The 21790-nt window shown below is 44.2% G+C and overlaps 1 protein-coding gene across 1 annotated transcript in view; it reads right to left on the bottom strand.

Moving 5' to 3' along the window:
• The window catches only part of LOC145349946 (pituitary tumor-transforming gene 1 protein-interacting protein-like), a 31453-nt gene extending 16634 nt beyond the window's left edge, over positions 1-14819 (bottom strand). The window contains exons 1-4 of the mRNA XM_080198650.1: positions 14745-14819; positions 9984-10111; positions 5110-5162; positions 1840-1948 (exon numbers count right to left, since the gene is read on the bottom strand). Of these exons, the coding sequence (XP_080054776.1) occupies positions 1840-1948; positions 5110-5162; positions 9984-10077 (256 nt within the window). The 5' untranslated portion in view covers positions 10078-10111; positions 14745-14819. The remainder of the gene's footprint in view (positions 1-1839; positions 1949-5109; positions 5163-9983; positions 10112-14744) is intronic.
• Between the last annotated feature and the right edge of the window lie 6971 nt (positions 14820-21790).

Genomic DNA, 21790 nt, shown 5'->3' on the forward strand with positions numbered 1-21790 from the left:
TTTGAGGAACGGGGTGATAAGAGACAGTTTTGAAAAGAAGGGTGAGAAACAGCAGAGACAGCCAAACAAATGATCTCAATCTTTGTGAGCTAGCTTGTCACTGGCTGTTGGAAAGAGCAGGGGTTAGAAAGAGCAGAATTATGGGGAGAAGGAGAATGGGGATGAGAAAAATATCAGCCATGATTGAATGGCGGAGCAGACTTGATGGGCCAAGTGACCTAGTTCTGCTCCTACGTCTTATGATCTTAAGACTTAGCAAAATGTTTGGGAAATGAGGTAATAAGCTGGAAATTATGTTCTCTTAAAAGAACCTGGAGTAGTCGCCACTTCTGGCAGAGGAGAATGAGGCTCGATAATGTAAAGTTAGCCAGTTCATAGAATCATAGAATCCCTCGAGTGTAGGAGGCTGCCATTCGGCCCATTGAGCCTGCACTGACCACAATCCCACCCAGGCCTTATCCCTGTAACCCCATGTATTTACCCTGCTTACCCTGACACTAGCGTCAATTCAGCCTGGCCAATCAACCTAACCCACACATCTTTGGACTGTGGGAGGAAACCAGAGCATCCGGAGAAAACCCACACAGACATGGGGAGAACATTAAGATTCCACACAGTGACCCAAGGCCGGAATCAAACCCAGGACCGTGGCGCTGTGGGTCAGCTGTGCTAACTATTGTGCCACCCTAAGTTCTGGCAGCTAAACTAATTGTGTCTTCAGCATAGGAGCAGAAGTAGACCATTTAGCCCATCGAGTCTGCTTGACCATTCAATGAAATCATGGCTGATCTGATGTGATAATCCTCAACTCCAGTTTCCCACCTTATCTCCATACCTCTTGATTCCTTTACTGATTAAAAATCTGTTCATCTCAGCCTTGAACATACTTAACAACCCAGCCTCTACAGCCCTCGGAGGTAAAGAATTACACAAATTGCTTGATGTCACATTTGCAGCCTTCATGTCAAGGGTAGTCACTCTCACCTCTGGAGTTCAGCTTTTATTCATGTTTAAACCAAGGCTGTAATCAGCTTAGGAGCTGAGTGATCCTGGTGAAACCCAAACGGAGTATCAGTGAGCAGGTTATTGCGAAGCAAGTGTTGCTTGATAACACTGTTGATGACTCCTTCCATCACTTTACTGATGATCAAGTAGATCGATGAGGCAGTAATTGGCCAGATTGGGTTTTCTGATGTGACTAACCTGGGCAGTTTACCACATTGCTGGTTAGATGTCAGTGCTGTGATTATACTGGAACAGTTAGGCTAGGGGCATGGCACTTTCTGGGGCACAAGTCTTCAGTACTATTGTTGGAATATTGTCAGGTACCATTGCCTTTGCAGTAGCTAGAGTCTTAAGCTGTTTCTTAATCTCATTTGGAATGAATCAAATTGGCTGGAGGAGGCCGAGATGGATCATCCACTTGGCACTTCTGGTTGAAGATGGTTATGAATGCTTCAGCCTTACCTGTGGAGTTTGCACATTCTCCCCATATCTGCATGGGTTTGCTGCATGCTCTCGTTTCCTCCCACAGTCCAAAGATGTGTGGTTTAGGTTGGGTGGCCATGCTAAATTGACCCTAATGTCAGGAGGACTGGCAGGGTACGGGAATAGGGCCTGTGGTCAGTGCAGACTTGATGGGCCGAATGGCCTCCTCCTGCACTGTAGGGATTCTATGATCTTGTCTTTTGCACTGATGTGCAGGATGCGGAGTTGCTCAGTGCAATGATAAGGAGGGGAAGTATTTTGCACTGAGGAAGAAATATGAATGTTTATTCAAGAGAGTAAAGAAGCATTGCACAACAAATAAACAAGATAAGTACACTTTAGGCCACTTACCCCAGCAGACTCCCCATCGTGCCTTGGAGAGGGGACACACATCCTTAGGTGGCAGGATTGACCTCACTGGGTAGTCAACACATTTCTGGTCAGCATTACACCAGAGGCACTGCAATATTAAATGTAAAGTAACAGACATGCTGAATTAACAAAAATTAGTCTATGAGTTGACAGTACATGTCTTTGCACATTTCAGCAATAGATTTCAAAAGGACGGAGGTTAACTGTCAGTTGTACAGAGAACTGGTGACATCACATCTGGAGGAGCGAGTACAGTAAGGCTTTGTTATTTATGGAAAGATACAAGATGTTAGAAATAGCTCAGAGGTTCACTGGACTAGTAGCAAGAGTAGACAGGTTGGAGCATGAGGAAAGATTGGAGAGGTTAGTTTGTATACATTAAAGTTTAGAAGAGACAACTTGATTGAAACCTTTAAGTCTTGAGGGGTATTGACAGGGTGGAGAGGATATTTCGTCTTGGAGATTCTAGAACTAAGGGGTCACTTTTTAAAAATAAGGTGTCACTCATTTACAGTCAGAGGTTTACAGCATGGAAACAGGCCCTTCAGCCCAACTTGTCCATACTGCCTCTTTTTTTTTCAAATAAAGAAGCTAGTCCGAATTGCCCGTGCTTGGGCTGTATCCCTCGATAGTCATCTTACTCATATAGCTGTCTAAAAGCTTTTTAAAAGATAAAATTGTACCCGACTCTAGTAATACCTCATTCCAAACACTCACCACCCTTTGTGTGAAAAAAAAAGTCACCCCTCTGGACCCTTCTGTATCTCTTCCCTCTCACCTTAAACCTACGTCCTCTGGTTTTCGACTCCCCTTCAGACAAATGAGGAGAATTTGTCTTAAAGTTTATTCATTATTGTCTTTTGTAAGCTTACACTGCAATTAAGTTACTGTGAAAATTGCCTAGTCACCACACTCTGGCGCCTGTTTGGGTACATGGAGGGAGAATTTAGCACAGCCAATGCACCTAACCAGCGCGTCTTTTGGAATGTGTGAGGACAATCAGAGCACCTGGAGAAAACCCACACACGTATTGGGAGATAGAGCCGACTCCACACAGACAGTGATCCAAGCTGGGAATCGAACCCGGGTCCCTGGCATTATGAGGCAGTGGTGCTAACCACTGTGCCATCCCTAAAGCTCTCACTGTCAAAAGTGAGCGGAAATAGAATCTTTGAATGTTTTTAGGGCAGAGCTAAATAACAAAGGGGTGAAAGGTTATTGGGGGTAGGCGGAATTGTGAGGCTGATGTTGCAAACACATCAGACACAATCTTATTGAATGACGGAGCAGGCTTGAGGGGCCAAATGGCCTACTTCTGCTCCTAATTCTTATGGTTTCATGCAAATCCATCAAGATTTGTCAGTTCCCCGCTTCGAAACTGAAATGCTTGTTCACTGTGCAAACCAAATGCTGTGGCCTTCCCGATATTAAATTATCTCATTATGCTGTGTAATAAAAACTCTACTGCTACTTTGGAATTTCATTTTTCTTTGTTCTGGGGAGGCAGCCTAGACAATAAGTCTTTCATAAAGGCGTCTAAAAGAGAGATTGGATTTGCCTTACGCAACAGTTAAGGCGATTATTTTGCAGTGCAGGCAAACAGAAGCACCTTGGAATGTGATATAAAATGGGAGTTGATGATGTTGCACTGTGAACACTTCTGACCTCCGTGTTACAAAGGGAACATAGGAAAACTGAAGATGGTAGCGAAAATAAACATTTGAAGAGATAACCAAAACTGAGAAGTCACAACTTCAGGAAACATTTTCCCTACATCTATCCAATTGAAAGCCCCTGACAGAGGCTAGGAGCTTTAAATTGGATAGATGTAGGGAAAATGTTTCCACTTGCAGAGGAATCTGAAGCAAGAGGTCAGAAATATAAGTTAGTCACTAATAAATCCAATTAAGAAATCAGGAGAAACCTCTTCACTCAGACAGAGTCAGAGAGATGTACAACACAGAACAAAGAAAATTACAGCACAGGAACAGGCCTTTTAGCCCTCCAAGCCTGCACCGAGCATGCTGTCCAAATGAACTAAAACCCCCTACCCTTCCGGGCACCATATCCCTCTATTCCCATCCTATTCATGCATTTGTCCAAACACCCTTTAAAAGTCACTATCGTACTTGCTTCCAGTACTTCCCCGGCAACGAGTTCCAGGCACCCACCACCCTCTGTAAAAGGTGCCTCGTACATCTTCTTTAAACCCTGCCCTTCGCACCTTAAACCTATAAACAGTCCTTTCCACCCAACTCTTCCATACCGATCAGGTTTCCTAAACTGAGCTAGCCCCATTTGCCTGCTTTTGGCCCACAGCCCTCTAAATCTTTCCTACCATAGTACCTGTCTAAATGAGTGATGAGGATGTGGAACATGTTAGTAATAGAGGGAGTGGCTGAGGTGAATAGCTTACATGCCTTTAAAGGGCAGCTAAATACTAGGGAGAAAGCAATAGAAAGAAATATTGACAGGGCGAGATTGAATCAACAGAATGCAAGGAGTGGAGTATTAATACTGATATGGACTGGCTGAGCCAAGTGACTTGTTTCCACGTGATAAACTCAGTGTAACACATTCCGACTCACTCATCATCCTCATCCGCAATCCCACCTGCATTCTTGCACTCATATACAAATGAGATACATTTAGTGTGCATACATCGCTCAAAGTACCAGGTGAATACACACCAGGGTGGACTGGCCCGACTTCATAAGTGGCAAGAGATCCTCTTTTCAAAGAGAACGCTGCATTGAGGCTGATTATTTCTGCTGCGTCCAGTGTTTAAAATACTGCAGCAGAGATTAGCAAAGATACTGGTTTAAAATTACTGGGGCAATGAGGAGCTGGGAGATTCTGTGACAGATAGGGGGCTATTGGACCGTAGAAAGGTTTGCCACAGTGACTAATTCAGTCAGAGACTGAGACAGAGACTACATCGCTCCTGGGAAATTTGGATAAATATTTCAAGAATAGGAAGATACAAAATTTGGGGCTAGACAGCAGGGGCAGGGGCACACACACACAGTCTCCCTCTGTGGTGTAACGTTGGTGGATCAATGCTTATCCTGTTCATTCTGCATCCATCCAATTGCTCCAGCCTCAGTGTCCAAGTCCCACATGATCCTCCTGCCACATTATTCTGTCTCACACTGATCACATATCCTTAGCCCTGTGGTCGTATGCTTCATACCACAACCATCAGGTAAAGCGGGCTGCAGGAATGCAACAATGAATTGGGTTCCTCACCGAAACATTCTTCAGACATAGTTCACAGTTGTTGTTGCTGGAAGCACTGCAACCTGAGGGAGAGAGAGAGAGGGGGACATATTTAATCTTAGCTTTGAAAGAAGCACTTCAGCGACAAAGGATCAAGCTAATAAGACAAGTCATTCCTCCACCTCACCCCTCCCCCAACCCACTGGCATGCCTGTTCCCCTTAATCCATCTTTACATAGCACTCACTAATCACAAATGTCATACCTGCTTCCTTTCTGCAGTTTTTCTTCAGTACAATTCTGGTCACCCTGCTATAGGAAGGATGTTATTAAACTGGAAAGGGTGCAAAAAAGGATTTACAAGATTTTACCGGGACTGGAAGGTTTGAATTCTAAGGACAGGCTGGGGCTATTTTCCCTGGAGCATAGGAGGATGAGGGGGTGACCTTAGAGGTTTATACGGTCATGAGGATCATAGATAGGGCAAATAGCCACAGTCTTTTCCCCAGGGTAGGGGAGTCCGAAACTAGAGCGTCTCAGTTTAAGGTGAGGGGGAAAAAGGGGACCTGAGGGACAACTTTTTCCACACAGAGGGTGGTGCATTTATGGAATGAGCTGCCAGAAGAAGTGGTAGAGGCAGGTACAATTACAACATTTAAAAGACATTTGGACAGGTACATGGAGGAGAAAGGTTTAGAGGCGTATGGGCCAAATGCAGGCAAATGGGACTAGCTCAGTTTAGGAAATCTGGTCGGCAAGGACAAGTTGGGTCGAAGGGCATGTTTTTGTGCTTTATATATCTATGACTCTATCGCAAGATGGGTGTTGGTGACGTCTGTTGCTCATTCTGAACTGCCTTCGAAAAGACAGGAGTGAGCTGTCTTCTTGAATACACCAAGTGACTTGCTTGTCCATTTTAGAAGGTTGTTAAAAGTGAGCTGTTGTACTGCAGGTCAGCAGTCTCATATACAAGCTGGACTGGGGAAAGATGGCAAGTTTCGGTTCCCCAAGGGCAAATTACTGCAGATGCTGAAATCTGGAACAAAAACAGAAAATGCTGGAAAATCTCTGCCGGTCTGACAGCATCTGTGGAGAGGGAACAGAGGCAATGTTGAGTCTGGATGACCCTTGGAAGGGGCTTCTAGACTCACAATGTTGGCTCTATTCACTTAGAAGGGTCATCCAGACTCATTCTGTCACAGCTGTTGAGATTTTCCAGCATTTTCTGCCAATGATCCAGATTGTCAATAATATAAAAAAAAATCTGGTACAATAGTTTCATGTTCACCAGAGTAGCTTTTAATGACAGATTTATTCAATTAGTGAATTTTAATTAATTTGGAATGTCTGCTTGATAATGTAGGATGATGCATTATCAGCTGGCAACTAAAACCTGAACAGTAAGTATTTCCCACCACCCACTCTGGGATGAGAATGTTTGATGGATGCAGCCATGCATTCGCCCACATGCGTTTTATTCTGCCACAGACTATGGAAACTTGGACAAGTTTCCCTATTTAAGGAACATCAATATTAGAAATCACAGTTTCTGTTGAATTTCCTAAATCTTACAACAGTGGGGCGGAAACCGTGGGTGACTCACTGACATGTGCCTTCTGAATGGTTTAAGGTATCGAAGTAGAAAAGATGTTTTAAAAAAAAAATCAAGCAATGATTTACAAACACAGTTCAGGAACTGAGACAGATAAATACTATCGCCAAAATCTAACACTGGTGACATCGACAGTAAGCAATCCAGTTTTAACTGCGGCTTGCTACCCATGGGTTTTCCCCAGGCGCTCCGGTTTCCTCCCACGGTCCGAAAGAGGTGCTGATTAGTGTATTGGCCGTGCTAAATTCTCCCTGTGTGTGTGTGTGTCTAAACAGGCACCGAATTGTGGCAACTAGGGGATTTTCACAGTAACTTCATTGCAGTGTTAATGTAAACTGACCTATGACACTAATAAATAAATTTTAAACTTTAGGGGTTCAAGCCTCACGCTTCCCAGACTTGAACACAGAAACTAGGTTGAAGTTTAACAGTGCAGCACTGAGGGAGTGCCAGTGTACTGAGAGAGTGCTGCAGTGTCTGAAGGGCCGTTTTTCAGAGGAGGTATTAAACTGAAACCTTATCTGCCCCCTCAAGTGGCCAATCACACAGCACTATTTTGAACGAGTGTAGTGCATGTGCGTGTGTGGATTATTCCCCATGCTCTGGTCAATATTTATCCCCAATGAACATCACAGAGGAAATTAACAGTATCTAGCCATGATCACAATGCTGTTTTTTGGGAGCTAACTATGCATAAACTGGCTGCTGCCTTTCCTACATTTGTAGTGACAGTTGTAAGGAGCTTCACTGGCTCTACACTGCTTAAGGACTCAAGAAGATTTGGACAATCATTTTTAAGTTTTACCAATTCTCAGTCACTGACGGTTGATTACAGAACTACCAGGAAACTGTTATGAATGCCATCTGACCAGGAAAAAAGGAATCATTGCAATTTACATTTGGTGCCCAGTTACATCTACACATAATGAATTAGAAATTTATTAAACGTTCCACAGAGTTTGTGGGGCTCACTTCAAACCTCCGTTGTACGTACAAGCTCTCATCAACATTATTAATTGTTGTACAACTACATAACACAGTCTTGATGTTTAAATTTCTATAGACAAGTCTGATATGAGAATTTTTGGAAAAGCCAATGCAATGAGAAGAAAAAAAGTTTTGCAATGTGAACTGAGCCAAGACACAACTTTGAACTGACTCACAGTTTGCACTTAGCTTGTCAATATGAATTAGATCCAGTAAATCACGGACTGGGGAAAGGGAGGAAAACTAAAGGATGGGGCAAGCAAGTGGGAGCAAAAATGAGAACAAGTGAAAGAACAGGGAGAGGGGGACATGAGAAAAGCAGGCCAGAGGAAAGAGAAGGGGTTGGTCCCCAGGGGGTCCCTGAGGAAGACTGCAAGAGAGAAGGGGTCCCCAGGGAATGCAGGGAGTCACACACCAGAGAGAAGGGGAGGGGGAAAATATAAGAGCAAGGGCAGAGGGGACACAAGAAACAGAGATGGGGCAGAGACACTGAGATGGAGTGAGAGAGGAAATTCGATATATAAATCAGAGAGGGATGAACTTTAACTTAACTATGATGTTTTCTAATGAACACAGGGATTCAGGCCACAATGCAATGGAGAAACTCAGAATACCAAACACCTACATGCTAGGAAAATCACAGCTACAGAAGCTCAATGCAAAATATCTCAAAGGTCAATGCATTTTCGTACATTTTTCAAATCCGGACACCCCACAAAAACTTTTTCAGAAGAGACTTAAGATTCTAAGACTACTAGACAAGATGGATGCCCCGATGGTGGGGTCACAGTCTGAGGATTTGGGATGGACCATTTAGAATGGAGGTGAGGAGACATTTCTTCATCTAAAGAGTGGTGAGCCTGCGGAATTCATTACCACAGGAAGTAGTTGATGTCAAAACATTGAATATATATTCAAGAGGCAGCTAGATATAGCACTTGGTGTGAATGGGATTAAAGGTTATGGGCAGGAAACAGGATTAGGCTATTGAGTTGGATGATCAGCCATGATCGTGATGAATGACAGAGGGTCAAAGGAGCAGGAGGTGGCCATTTGGCCCTATCTTTTATGTTTCTATATTACGCCAAACACCAGATCAGTACAGTTCATACAGTTTAACAGACCAAACTGCCCACATGATCTGAAACATTCACAATGGTACTAACAGTCTCACTGTGCAGGTTCTGCCAGTGACTAACTCTGGAACTGTCAGTGACAGTGAAGGTTACCCACTGGTAAATAAGAGTGTATAGTAAGAAAGGTCACACTCAGATAAGCACACCCAAATTATATTCAGCAAACAGGCAGCATGACACAGTCAGATTTCCAAATACCAGCAACCGCCTCACAAATACTTCAATTGCACAAGTTATATTCATCCAACATGTTAACCCGTTGAGAACTAAAATTCTGTGAGAACTGTGCATACATTCGCTCTTCATTCTCGAGTTCAGTGTAGTTTACAGTATTCCATTCCTAAACTCATGCACGATATGTGATACAGTGGTTAGCACTGTTGCCTCCCGATGCCAAGGACCTGGGTTCGATTCCTGGCATGGAATCTGCACATTCTCCCTGTGTCTGCATGGGTTTCCTCCAGGTGCTCCAGTTTCCTCCCACAGTCCTAAGATGTGCAGGTTAGGTGCACTGGCCATGCTAAATTGGCCCTGAGGATCAGATGGATTAGCAGAGTAGATAAGTGGGGTTACAGGGGCTAGGGCCTGGGCGGAATTGTGGTCGGTGGGCTGAATAGCCTCCTTCTGTACTGTAGGGATTCTATGATAATACCTCAGCAGCCAAGCATACCTTACAAAAAAACATTGAGGAAAAGGCTACAGAATCCCACAACAACTGCAGATATGACACAATTCAACTGGATTCAAACAGATATCCTCTTGGAGTATGTAGCAGGAACCTGAATTAGAATGAATTAAGTCACTGGCATGGAATAACCTGGGGTTTAAAGTTTATTTATTAGTGTCAGAAGTCAGCTTACGTTAATACCTCCGCGAAGTTACTGTAAAAATCCACTGGTCGCCACACTCCAGCACCTGTTTGGGTACACTGAGGGAGAATTTAGCATGGTCAATGCACCCTAACCAGCACGTCTTTTGGATTGAGATGGAAAACCGGAGAAAATGGGGAGAATGTGCAGACGGAGTGAACTGGAAATCACTCAGATGTTGCTTAGCAAGTACGGCCAAACCTCTGGTTTAAAAATCAGGGACACAGCCTCAGAAGCAATTGTGTGTGCTGCTTCTGCCAAAGAAACTGGACCTTTTGGGAACAAAGTGAACATTTCTCACCAGAACTTGGAGCAGACGTGACCTGGCCCAAGGCTCCAAGGCTCAATCCGCAGAGAATTCCGATAATTCCTGGCAGCCAGATCCTGAGCTTCATTTTGGCCTCCAGCTGTAAATATCCAATGCTGGAACTGAAATTTCAAAAATCAGCGAGGATCACCAAGAGTTCCACACACCAAGGCACGTGATCAGAAAGCCATAACTAACCAGGTTAAACATTTACTAACTAACCTGCTTGCTCTTTGGGTACTGCACTCTCACCTCAGAATCACAAGGGTCTAGCCACACTTCCACAGGTCATTTAACCTGACATTTCAGAGCAATGTTCCCCAGAAGACACAGGAAATTGAGATCCCCAAACTCAGACCTGGCCTGTTGCGTCCCCCAGATTTCCTTTACTTCAAGGCTGGCAGCCGTGCCTTTAGTTGCCTGGGGGTTAAACTTGGGAATTCCCTCGCTAAGCCTCCTTACTTCCCTCTCCTCCTTCAGAAGCTCCTTAGAAACTAGAAGCAGGAGTGGGCCATTCAGCCCTTCGAGCCTGCTTCAACACTCATTACGATTTTGGCTGATCATTGAATTCCAAATCCTGATTTCCCCCCCCCACCCCATATCCCTTTATCCCAACAACTATATCTAATTTCTTCTTGAAATGTGGAACCAATGTTCTTGTAGCAATGAATTATAGAATCGTAGAATCCCTATTGCAAAGGAGGCCATTCGGTCTATCGAGTCTGCACCGACTATAATCCCACCCGGGCCCTATTCCCATAACCCCGCATATTTACTCTGCTAATCCCTGATACTAGAGTCAATTCAGCATGGCCAATCAACCCGACCCATACAGCTTTGGAGTGTGGGAGGAAACCAAGCACCTGGAGGAAATCCATGCAGACACGGGGAGGACGTGCAAACTCCACACAGACGATGACCCAAGCCGGGAATTGAACCCGGGTCCCTGGGGATGTGAGGCAGCAGTGCTAACCCACTGTGCCACCCAGACAGGCTTTGATCACCTGTCTTAGTATTCCCTCAAGTGTCTAACTCTGCCTCATCGCGCTCCTGTGAAATACCCAGCAACATTTTACATCAAAACGCACTGTAAATACAAATTGGGTGGCTTTACTGCATATAATGGATGCTGCGGTTACAAATGAAGAGTAGCAAGTTCTCCCTCAACCAAAGGTGTGGCCATTTTGTGTTTGTGGAAGGAAGTGTGACAATGTGTCATATTTAACCAAAAAAGTGACCACGCCTTCACAGATAATTTATTGATTCAGAAACACTTGAGAATAACAAGATGATCTGATGATGTTTTTTCACAAAATGGCTCCTGTTTAGCCTACTACAGCTTCTCCAACACTTCAATGCTTTATGCTGCATTCTAAACAGACATGGGCTGGTTGCGTATTTTTTAAAGGAACTATACTACTTGCCTGTGTTTAAAGTTACTCCACCTTACTCTAACTTTCAAGTGACTTTTAAAAGAGCGATTGGACAAATACGCGAATAGGATGGGAATAGAGGGATACAGTCCCCGGAAGGGTAGGGGGTTTTAATTCAGACATGCAGCATGGTCAGTGCACGCTTGGAGGGCCAAAGGGTCTATTTTCTGTGCTGTAATTTTCTTTGCACCAAATTAGCAGTAAATACTGACGACCTGGGTAGAAATATTGAAATGCAAGTTTGGCTTAAAAATAAGACGATCGATACTTTCAATTCAAAAGTCCCAGATTCAACAAAAAAAAATCCCCAAGCATGATAGTGAACTTGCACATCAGGAGGTCCAACTGTGTGCACAGTGAGCTGTCTCAAACCACAATGAGATAGAGCGGCACGATGGCATAGTGGATAGCATTGCTGCCTCACAGCAACAGGGCCCTGGGTTCGATCCCCAGTTTGGGTCACTGTGTAGAGTTTGCACATTCTCCTGTGTCTGCGTGGGTTTCCTCCGGGTGCTCTGGTTTCCTCTCATAGTCCAAAGATGTGCAGGTTGGATTGATTGGCCATGTTAAGTTGCCCCTTAGTGTCTCAGGATGAGTAGGATAGAGGGATTAAAAAGGTAAATATGGGATTACGGGGATAGGACCTGGGTAGGACTGATCGGTGCAGACTTGATGGGCTGAATTTCCTCCTGCACTGTGGGGATTCTATGATTCAATGAAACATAGAAACTTGAAGCAGGAAGAGACCATTTGGTCCTTTGAGCCTGTCCCACCATTCATTTTGATCATCGCTGATCATAAAATTCAATATCCTGATCCCCTCCTTCCTCTCGATCTCTTTAGCCCCAAGAGCTATATCTAATTTCTTCTTGAAATGCGTGAATTTGAGAACTTATTACAGTCAAAAGTAGGCTTACATTAACACTGCAATGAAGTTCCCTTGAAAAAAAATCACAATGTTTTGGCCTCAACTACTTTCTGTGGGAGTGAATCCCACACATTCACCACCCTTGGGTGAAGAAATTTCTCTTCACCTCAGTACTAAAACTATCCTCAAACTATAATCCCATAATTGTGGATTCCCCCAGATAGTGACCTGATGATGGGTTTTGGGCGAGTGTGCTATCCACTCAGTCACAGGATGACATATTTGGATTGACTGTTTGATTGCAACACCATGGCAGCGTCAGTATGAAGGGGAGAACTGTTCCACAATCAATCACTTTGTATTTAATCTGCAAGTGATGAGCAGAGAGGTTATTAGTCTAGGTCATTATTAAATCACTACGCTACTGTACCCAGTGAATGTTTCACATCTAGTTCCCGAATCGAAGCACACACATTGCATACAGCAGTGCCTGGATCGGTTAATTCACCATCCATCATACCAAGACTTATTTCCATTAGATTTATATCTGTGCTTACGCTTTACAAAAATCTCTTCCCACCCTTCATCATAGGCACAGACTTCTATTCCTTCCTGAAAAGGAAGTTTATTTATTAGTGTCACAAGTAGGCTTACATTAACACTGCAACGAAGTTACTATGAAAATCCCCTAGTCGCCATACTTCCGGCATCTGTTCAGATACACTGAGGAAGAATTTAGCATAGCCGATGCACCTAACCAATACATCTTTCAGGCTATGGGAGGAAACTCATGCAGGCACAGAGAGAACATGCAGACTCCGCACAGACAGTGACCCAAGTCAGGAATTGAACCCTGGTCCCGGGAGGCAGCAGTGCTAACCACTGAGCCGCCTCAACATCTGTTAAACGTCTATCTCCATATTCCATCTTCAAACAATGACCTCAGCTCCCAACATGACTCTCGTTCCCTACAGCTGTCACTATTCACTGTTGAATCAATCGCTGAAAACACTGAGTTAATAGCTACACCTTCCCTGTGCCTTCAGGCTATTACATTTTTCACCATAAAGTCAGGAAAAAAATCCACGTTGTTAACCATTTAACTTTGTGAAATGGAATCTTCAAAATAAAACCAAATCACAACAGGCTGCTCCTTTCAAATAGAATTTATACATATACATCAGATGCAAACACATAACACTCCATGTTTGCAACAGGAGGGACTATTTACTGCCTTCCAGTCCACTTTAGTCTCCCTTTGTGTCTGACCACTCAGTCTTTGTAATTTACAGCTGTTGTAGCTGAGACTGTAATTAAACTGGTTAAGAACTTTTCAAGCGCTGGCAATAAACATGAGCTGATTAATACATCAAATAATCTTCATTCGCCACACTCTGTGCCTTTAAACCCCCACCTATTTGGAATACTCCTCCTTCAAAACTACTCTAACACAGCTTACTCTCCTGTTTCACTCTTCCTTTTCCCACCAGTTACTCTCCCTTACATCCAACAACTCTGCAACTTAATCCCCCTACAATCACATCAGCTCTCACACCCACTCCCAACCACTATTCCACCTCTCGTCCAGTGCACAGGGACATTTCTTCTCTCTCACTCACTCTGGTTCAATACTCTACCCATCCCCTAAGTTTATTACACCTCCTGCTTGATTACCCAACACTCCCAAGTTTAATCAACCTTCCCCCCCAAGTTTATTAAACGTGTTCCCCAGGGGTTATGATTATTTAGTCTCTCTCTCTCTTGGGTTTATACTGATTTGACAATATTTATGCAGATTTGGATGATAGTTACATTGATTTATACAGTGTAGTGCCCTTCTGTCACTGTTTAGATTATATTTACACTGATTTGGATGATATTTATAGTGTCTCACTTATATTTACATTGATTTAGATGATATTTATATGGCACTTACCTCACTCCACTGTTTATGATATTTACCTTGATTTAGATGATATTTGTATTATATTTAATGATATCTACAATGTCTCTCTCTCCTGTCACTGGTTAGATTATATTTACACTGATTTATGTTATATTTAATGGTATTTTCTCTCTCATTTACCCCACTCTATATTTGATAGAATTTAATGCCGTTTATATGATATTTACCCTGATTTGGCTACCATAATATATTTGGCGGCGTTTATACATTGACCCTGAATTAACTGCTTTATAATTGCTCACCCTCCTCTTTCTCTGTTGAGACTGTATCTACACTCTCAGTCTTTCTTACCTCGCTCCCTCAGTCACAGTTTACACATTAACCCTGACTTAGCTGCTTTATAATTCCTCACCCTCCTTTCTCTGTGTGTTTAGACTGTATTTACCCTGATTCATATTTATTCTCTGCATATATTTGCACAAGTTTTCTCTCTGTATATATTTACAACATCTTAGCTGGTGTATTTAGCGGTATTTATTGATAATTACCCGATTCTGAGGACTTTCCAGCTCCTCACCCTTCTCTCTCTGTCGCTCCTGCAACAACAACGGAAACCGCGCACTCGCGCACGTCACCCCCGTGCTCGCCTTTACGTCATCGCGCATCGGGCGCGGTTGCGCGGGAACGCGTCCGTCATTGCGTCATCACTTCCCAACGTTACACGTTACGGGCAGGGCCGCGGGCCGGGCCCTGCGTCTTTCCATCATCACGCGCTGGGAACGTCCCTCCGGACGCGCCCTCTACGTCCTCTCCATTTAACGTGCGTCCTCACGTACGGAGCGCGTGTGTCGGAGGGCGGTGATCTCTCCGGGTTGCCAATTCTCCCGGACTGCCCGGGAGCCTCTAGCATTTTAGTGAATGTTCTTCCAGTCGTTGCACCCGGCCACTTTGAGTGAAGGAAATATTTGTTCTTCCTTCTCATTACTTTTAGCATCTTTGTCAATTCATTGTGAAAATAGTTTAGATTGGACGTGGTGGCCAAAGGCTGGAGAATAGCTCAACTACAAGAGTCTATCCTGTCAGAGTTGGCAACCGAACCCCTCGCTGATTGGGATAGTCTTCCTGTTGAATTTGGGTTATTTTGGCATTCATCTGATAAAGGAACAGCGCTCCGAAAGCTCTTTCTACCAAATAAACCTGTTAAACTTTAACCTGGTGTTGTGTGACTTCTTATTTGGGTTATTTTGACCAGGGTTGTACAGATTCCCATCCAACAATGCCGGATTTTGCTCTGAACCAAGGGAGTTCCATACACAGCTCCCTAACCCAATCCACCTTCTCCCCACAACCTCTCCAATTCCCTCCCCAGCCAATATTCATCCCTTAACTAACCTCAATAAATATCTTGTCACCATGGGCTTGCTTTTGGTGGGGGCTTGCTCCAATGACAATGACGGGCTCCTTCACATGCTCTCGAGAGGCAGATGGTGCCTCAGTTTGGCATTCTGATTGAAAAGATGGTACCTCCAACTGGGTGGCACTCCCTCAGCACCGTACCTGGGGCGTCTGCCCATATTGAGCACTCAAGATTCTGGAGTGGGACTTGAACCCACAACCCGAGAGGTGGGCAAGGCAAATATTTGCTGGAGAACTTGCTCCTTTTTCAGATGTGACTTGTGTCAGTGTATTCACCCAGTAAGAGACTAATCACGTGATGTATTGATGACTTATTCGGACGTTTGCGTGGGCAAACAGACGGTCTATCCTAACAGCCTGTAGAGTAAACACCTTTCCGATAAAGCTCTTGTAGCTTTCAATCTGCAAGCTGATCTTTTTAAAACACCACAAACGAAAATTGGTGACAAGGCGGTTGGAACCACGCTAGCAGAGTCCTGGGAGGAATAAAAATATGTGTAGAAAAATTGCTGATCCATGCAGACATCTGTGTTGCGAAATTGAGTTTGTGAAGTTGGAATTCAATGTTGGTAAAGATGTAAAGAGTGTAAAATGCAAGTAGGACATTGTGGTGTCCCTTTAAAAGCTGGTGTTTTGTTTTAGCGCTTGGAAGTTTAAAATGCAAAGTATATCCAGAGACCCAGACTGAAATATTTGTACCAAAAAGTCAAGCAGTCATCTTGACAAAACAACCTGTTTTTTTTTAAATTCAGCCCAACCAATTTAAAGCAGGCACTCAGCTACTAAGAACCTATTTGATTTGAATTTGATGGTGTTGACAACATAAAGTAAAAGCTTATTTATTAGTCACAAGTAAGGCTTACATTAACACTGCAGTGAAGTTACTGTGAAATTGCCCCAGTTGCCAGAGTCTGATGCCTGTTTGGGTCAATGCACCTAACCAGCACATCTTTCAGACTGTGGGAGGAAACACACGCAGACATGAGGAGAATGTGCAAATTTCACACAGACAGTGACCCAAGCTGGGAATCAAACCTGTGTCCCTGGCACTGTGAGGCAGCAGTGCTAACCACTGTGCCACCCTCCCAATCAGACCAATGCTATTGGAGGAAAATCAATAGGTCATCACAGGTATAAACGAGAGTGCGGGAGGGGGAACATGAGAGCAACAGAAGAACTGCCACGTCTCAAGCCTCAAAAGGGAGATAGAGCTCTCAACTCTGCCAGTTGTAGATATCCCTCAAGAGAACATACCATCTGACTGGCGCAAGATACCAAATCAGAAAGAACATACAAACAGAAATCAACAGAGGAACTCTAAAAGATCCTGAAAGCCACAAAACTGGTTGTAGTTTTTTGAGAGTGACTGAACTCCATTATTGTATTTTTTTTGGTTAATGAATGAGTGTTGTATTTACTTGAACAGCATTCCAGTACAATCTTATTTTCTTTGGTATGTTAGTTGTTTAGTTAAAGTTCCCTGTTAGTTAAATAAATAAATTGCTATTCATGTTAAAATGAGTGTGGGGCATTTCTGTTAGCTACCCACTAAACATGACCAAAGGACAGTTCATGCCTTCCCAAACACTTTCAACAGATTACGAGGCGAGGGATTCGAGATCTGGGGGATTCGACCTGGCTTCTGAAAAAGGGGTTAACCTCCACATTATAACATCTCAAAAGGATTAAGAAGATTAAAAGCTGTGCCAAGGCTGGTGAGGGAGAGGCACCAAATATTGGTAGCAGCATCTTCCAGGGACAGAGTTTCCTGCTCTGTCATCATATCCTGAGTGGAATCTACCTCCTTGGAAGAGTGTTCAAAGTGTTCACCTAATACATAAATTCCCTTTTAGGCCACTAATTGGCCGTATTCCTTTGACTAGTTATGTGTCTATAGAAGATTCTGGAATTCCCCTTTATGTTGACGGCCAATCTATTCTCATAATCTCTCTTCGCTTCTGCAGTGTATTTTCTCACTTGCCCTCTGAGGGTTTTGGGTTGGTTGGAGGGGAAGGAACGCAGTCTTGCGGAATGCAACTCCTCTGGTTAAAGTGACACGACATTGGATTGTAAATGCACAATGCTCAGAGACACTCACCCCCCCCCGCCAGGATCAACCCCAAGAGAAACGTCAGACTCTTTTCAGTTGAGGAGGCTGATGTCGAGGAACCAGTCCAGTTGGTCACACGGCATCTTGGGCTGGATCGCTCTGGGTCTGCTGAGCTGGTCATGAGGAGTCCTAACATAGCCTTTCATTGTTGGGTGACGTAACGCCCATGAGACTAAGATCGTTCACAAGCAGGGCTTGGCTATCAGCCAGCCACTGACACAGCAGCAATAGGGAACAGAAACACAGTGAGATTGTTCATTCTGCGTAATCCTGACAAGGGAATGTTGGGAAGCACTCAAAACCAAAATATTCTGAGCGACTTGTCTTAGAGGAATACTTGTCTTAGAATCTCTACAGTACAGAAGGAGGTCATTTGGTCCATTAAGCCTGAACAATCTCACCCAGGCCTATCCCCATAATTCCATGCATTTTCCCTAACTAGTCCCCCTGACATAAGAAACATAAGAAATAGGAGCAGGAGTAGGCCATCTAGCCCTTCGAGCCTGCCCCGCCATTCAATAAGATCATGGCTGATCTGAAGTGGATCAGTTCCATTTTCCTGCTTTCTCCCCATAACCCTTAATTCCCTTGTCTATCAGAAACCTATCTACCCGTGACTTAAATATATTCAGTGAGGCAGCCTCCACCACTTCAATGGGCAGAGAATTCCAGAGATTCACCACCCTTTGAGTGAAGAAGTTCCTCCTCAACTCCGTTCTAAACTGCCCCCACCCCTTATTTTGAGGCTGTGCCCTCTAGTTCTGTTTTCCTTTCTAAGCGGGAAGAATCTCTCTACCTCTACCCTATCTAGCCCCTTCATTATCTTGTAAGTATTTATAAGATCCCCCCTCTGCCTTCTAAACTCCCAGGCCCAGTCTATTTAATCTCTCCACAAGTACAGGCCCAGTCTATTTAATCTAAGGGGCGATTTACCATGGCCAATCCATCTAACCTGAATATCTTTGGACTCCAAGGGGCAATTTAGCATGGCCAATCCACCTAACCAACCATCTTTGGACTGTGGGAGGAAACCCACGCAGGGGCAGGGAGAATGTGCAGACTTCGGACGGACAGTGACCCAAGCCGGGAATCAAACCCAGGTCCCTGGTGCTGCGAGGTAGCAGTGCTAACCACTGTGCTCCCCATTGATGGAATAATTTCTCTCGGCCCATTCTAAACCAGTCTGGTTGGTCACATGGGTTTAGTCTTATCTGCACACACACACACACACACACACACACACACACACGGACATGCACTCCAAAGATGTGTGAGTTAGGTGGATTGGCCATGCTGAATTGCCCCTTAGTGTCAGCAGATTAGCAGGGTAAATATGTGGGGTTACAGGTATAGGGCCTGGATAGGATTGTGGTCGATGCAGACTCGATGGGCCAAATGGCCTCCTTCTGCACTATAGGGTTTCTCTGATACTTTCCAAACTCCACAATGAGGATTCAGGATTCAACACATTATAAAAGTGTGCATAAATACATTGCTGACACACAGTGGGCACACAAACTGTACACGTGGCCAAAAGCTGTGCTCCACGGGTTATTTCCAGATACTGAGACAAACACCAATGATGAAAGATGCTCATATGTGTTCATTGTTTTTGATTTGATTTGATTTATTACTGTCACATTTATTAACATACAGTGAAAAGTATTGTTTCTTGCACGCTGTACAGACGAAACATACCGTTCATAAAGAAGGAAAGGAGAGAGTGCAGAATATAGTCTTACAGTCATAGCTAGGGTGTAGAGAAAGATCAACTTAATGCGAGGTAGGTCCACTCAAAAGTCTGACAGCAGCAGGGAAGAAGCTGTTCTTGAGTCAATTGATATGTGATCTCAGACTTTTGTATCTTTTTCCTGACGGGAGAAGGTGGAAGAGAGAATGTCTGGGGTGTGTGGGGGTCCTTGATAATGCTGCTGCTTTGCCAAGGCAGCGGGAAGTGTAGACAGAGTCAGTGGATGGGAGGCTGGTTTGTGTGATGGATTGGGCTACATTCACGACCTTTTGTAGTTCCTTATGGTCTTGGGCAGAGCAGGAGCCATACCAAGCTGTGATACAACCAGAAAGAATGCTTTCTATGGGGCATCTATAAAAATTGGTAAGAGTCGTATCTGACATGCCAAATTTCCTTTGTCTTTCGAGTAGGTTGAGGCATTGGTCGGCTTTCTTAATTATAGTGTCAGCATGGGGAGACCAGGACAGGTTGTTGGTGATCTGGACACCTAAAAACTTGAAGCTCTCACCATTTCTATTTCATCCCCGTTGATGTAGACAGGGGCATGTTCTCCACTACGTTACGCTAACCAGTGTCTCAATGGTTCCCTCTCCAGTGACAACCAGCCATGGTGGAGGGTCAGATAGTCAGGTCGGGTGACCCCTTTGGTTGCCTGCTGCCTGAACTTGTTGATGGCGAGTTTGGCCAGGCCCAGGGGTAGGTTCAACAGGAGGTCCTCCAATTTCCCCGTTTCCCTCTGCCTGTAGATCAGGAGCATGGGACTGAAGGCAAACAAAAGTGTAACAAAAGATTTGTAAGAAACAAAAACGTATCTATATAAATGTGGTCCAGGTGGGGAGGGGGGGCAACACTTCTAAGGGGTTAAGAACTGGGCTTGAATTGGCAGCATACTCATTAGTGCTGTGCTGACTGAAGAGGCAGAATTGATATGTCAAGCAAGGGTCAAGATGCTGGAGACAACTGGTGGCAGGCGAAGTACAACTGATTTTTAAAAATTCATTCGTAGGACATGGGGCCTTGCTGGCTGTCCAGCATTTATTGCCCATCCCTAGTTGCCCGAGGACTGTTGAGAGTCAACCACATTGCTCGGGAGTTACATGTAGGCCAGGCTGGGTAAGGACGGCAGATTTCATTCCCTAAAGGACATCAGTGAACCAGATGGGTTTTTCCGACAATGGTTTTACGGTCATCAGAAGATTCTTAATTCTAGATATTTTAACAAATTGAATTCAAATTCCACCAATTACCATAGGTGGGATTTGAACCCAAAACATTAGCCGAGTTTCTGGATTAATAGTCCAGAATGATACCACTAGGCCATCGTCTCCCCCTAATTGAACATGCAGAATGCTCGTCAACTTACTTGCCATCCTTATTCCCCCATCTCAGAAGAGGTGCAGATTAAATAATCCATCCATTTGGAATTGGTTGGCGCTAATCCGGGACAAACCTCTGTGACCGACGGGCTTGAACTATCATACAGTTCACCCCCTTTTGTCCTCACGCTACTTCCTGAGTGTGGGGTTCAAATCTCACCTCAGTCATCCTCCTGCAGCAACTTTTGGAATTGGAACTGACTAGACAGGATTTCCTCCCACAACCAAAACAGGAAATGCTGAAAGATCTCACCAGATCTTCTTCTTGAACTTGCTGTGCTTCACTCTCTTGGGTCCAACCCTAAAAACAGACCTGCTGAGATTTGATCTGATTTATTATTGTCACATGTATTACTGTACAGTGAAAAGTATTGTTTCTTGCGCGCAAGACAGACAAAGCATACCGTTCATAGAGGAGGAAAAGAGAGGGTGCAGAACATAGTGTTACAGTCACAGCTAGGGTATAGAGAAAGATCAACTTAATACGAGGTAGGTCCATTCAAAAGTCTGACAGCAGCAGGGAAGAAGCTGTTCTTGAGTCGGTTGGTACGTGACCTCAGTCTTTTGTATCTTTTTCCCGACGGAAGAAGGTGGAAGAGAGAATGTCTGGGGTGCATGCGGTCCTTAATTATGCTGGTTGCTTTGCCGAGGTAATGGGAAGTGTAGACAGAGTCAATAGATAGGAGACTGGTTTGCATGATGGATTGGGCTATATTCACGACCTTTTGTACTTCCTTGTGGTCTTGGGCAGAGCAGGAGCCGTACCAAGCTGTGATACAACCAGAAAGGATGCTTTCTATGGTGCATCTGTAAAAGTTGGTGAGAGTTGTAGTGGACATGACAAATTTCCTCAGTCTTCTGAGAAAGTAGAGGCATTGGTGGGCTTTCTTAACTATAGTGTCGGCATGGGGGGATCAGGACAGGTTGTTGGTGATCTGGACA

The sequence above is a fragment of the Carcharhinus amblyrhynchos genome, chromosome 11 (assembly GCF_965287045.1).
Source record: "Carcharhinus amblyrhynchos chromosome 11, sCarAmb.v2.hapA, whole genome shotgun sequence".
Classification (NCBI taxonomy): domain Eukaryota; kingdom Metazoa; phylum Chordata; class Chondrichthyes; order Carcharhiniformes; family Carcharhinidae; genus Carcharhinus; species Carcharhinus amblyrhynchos.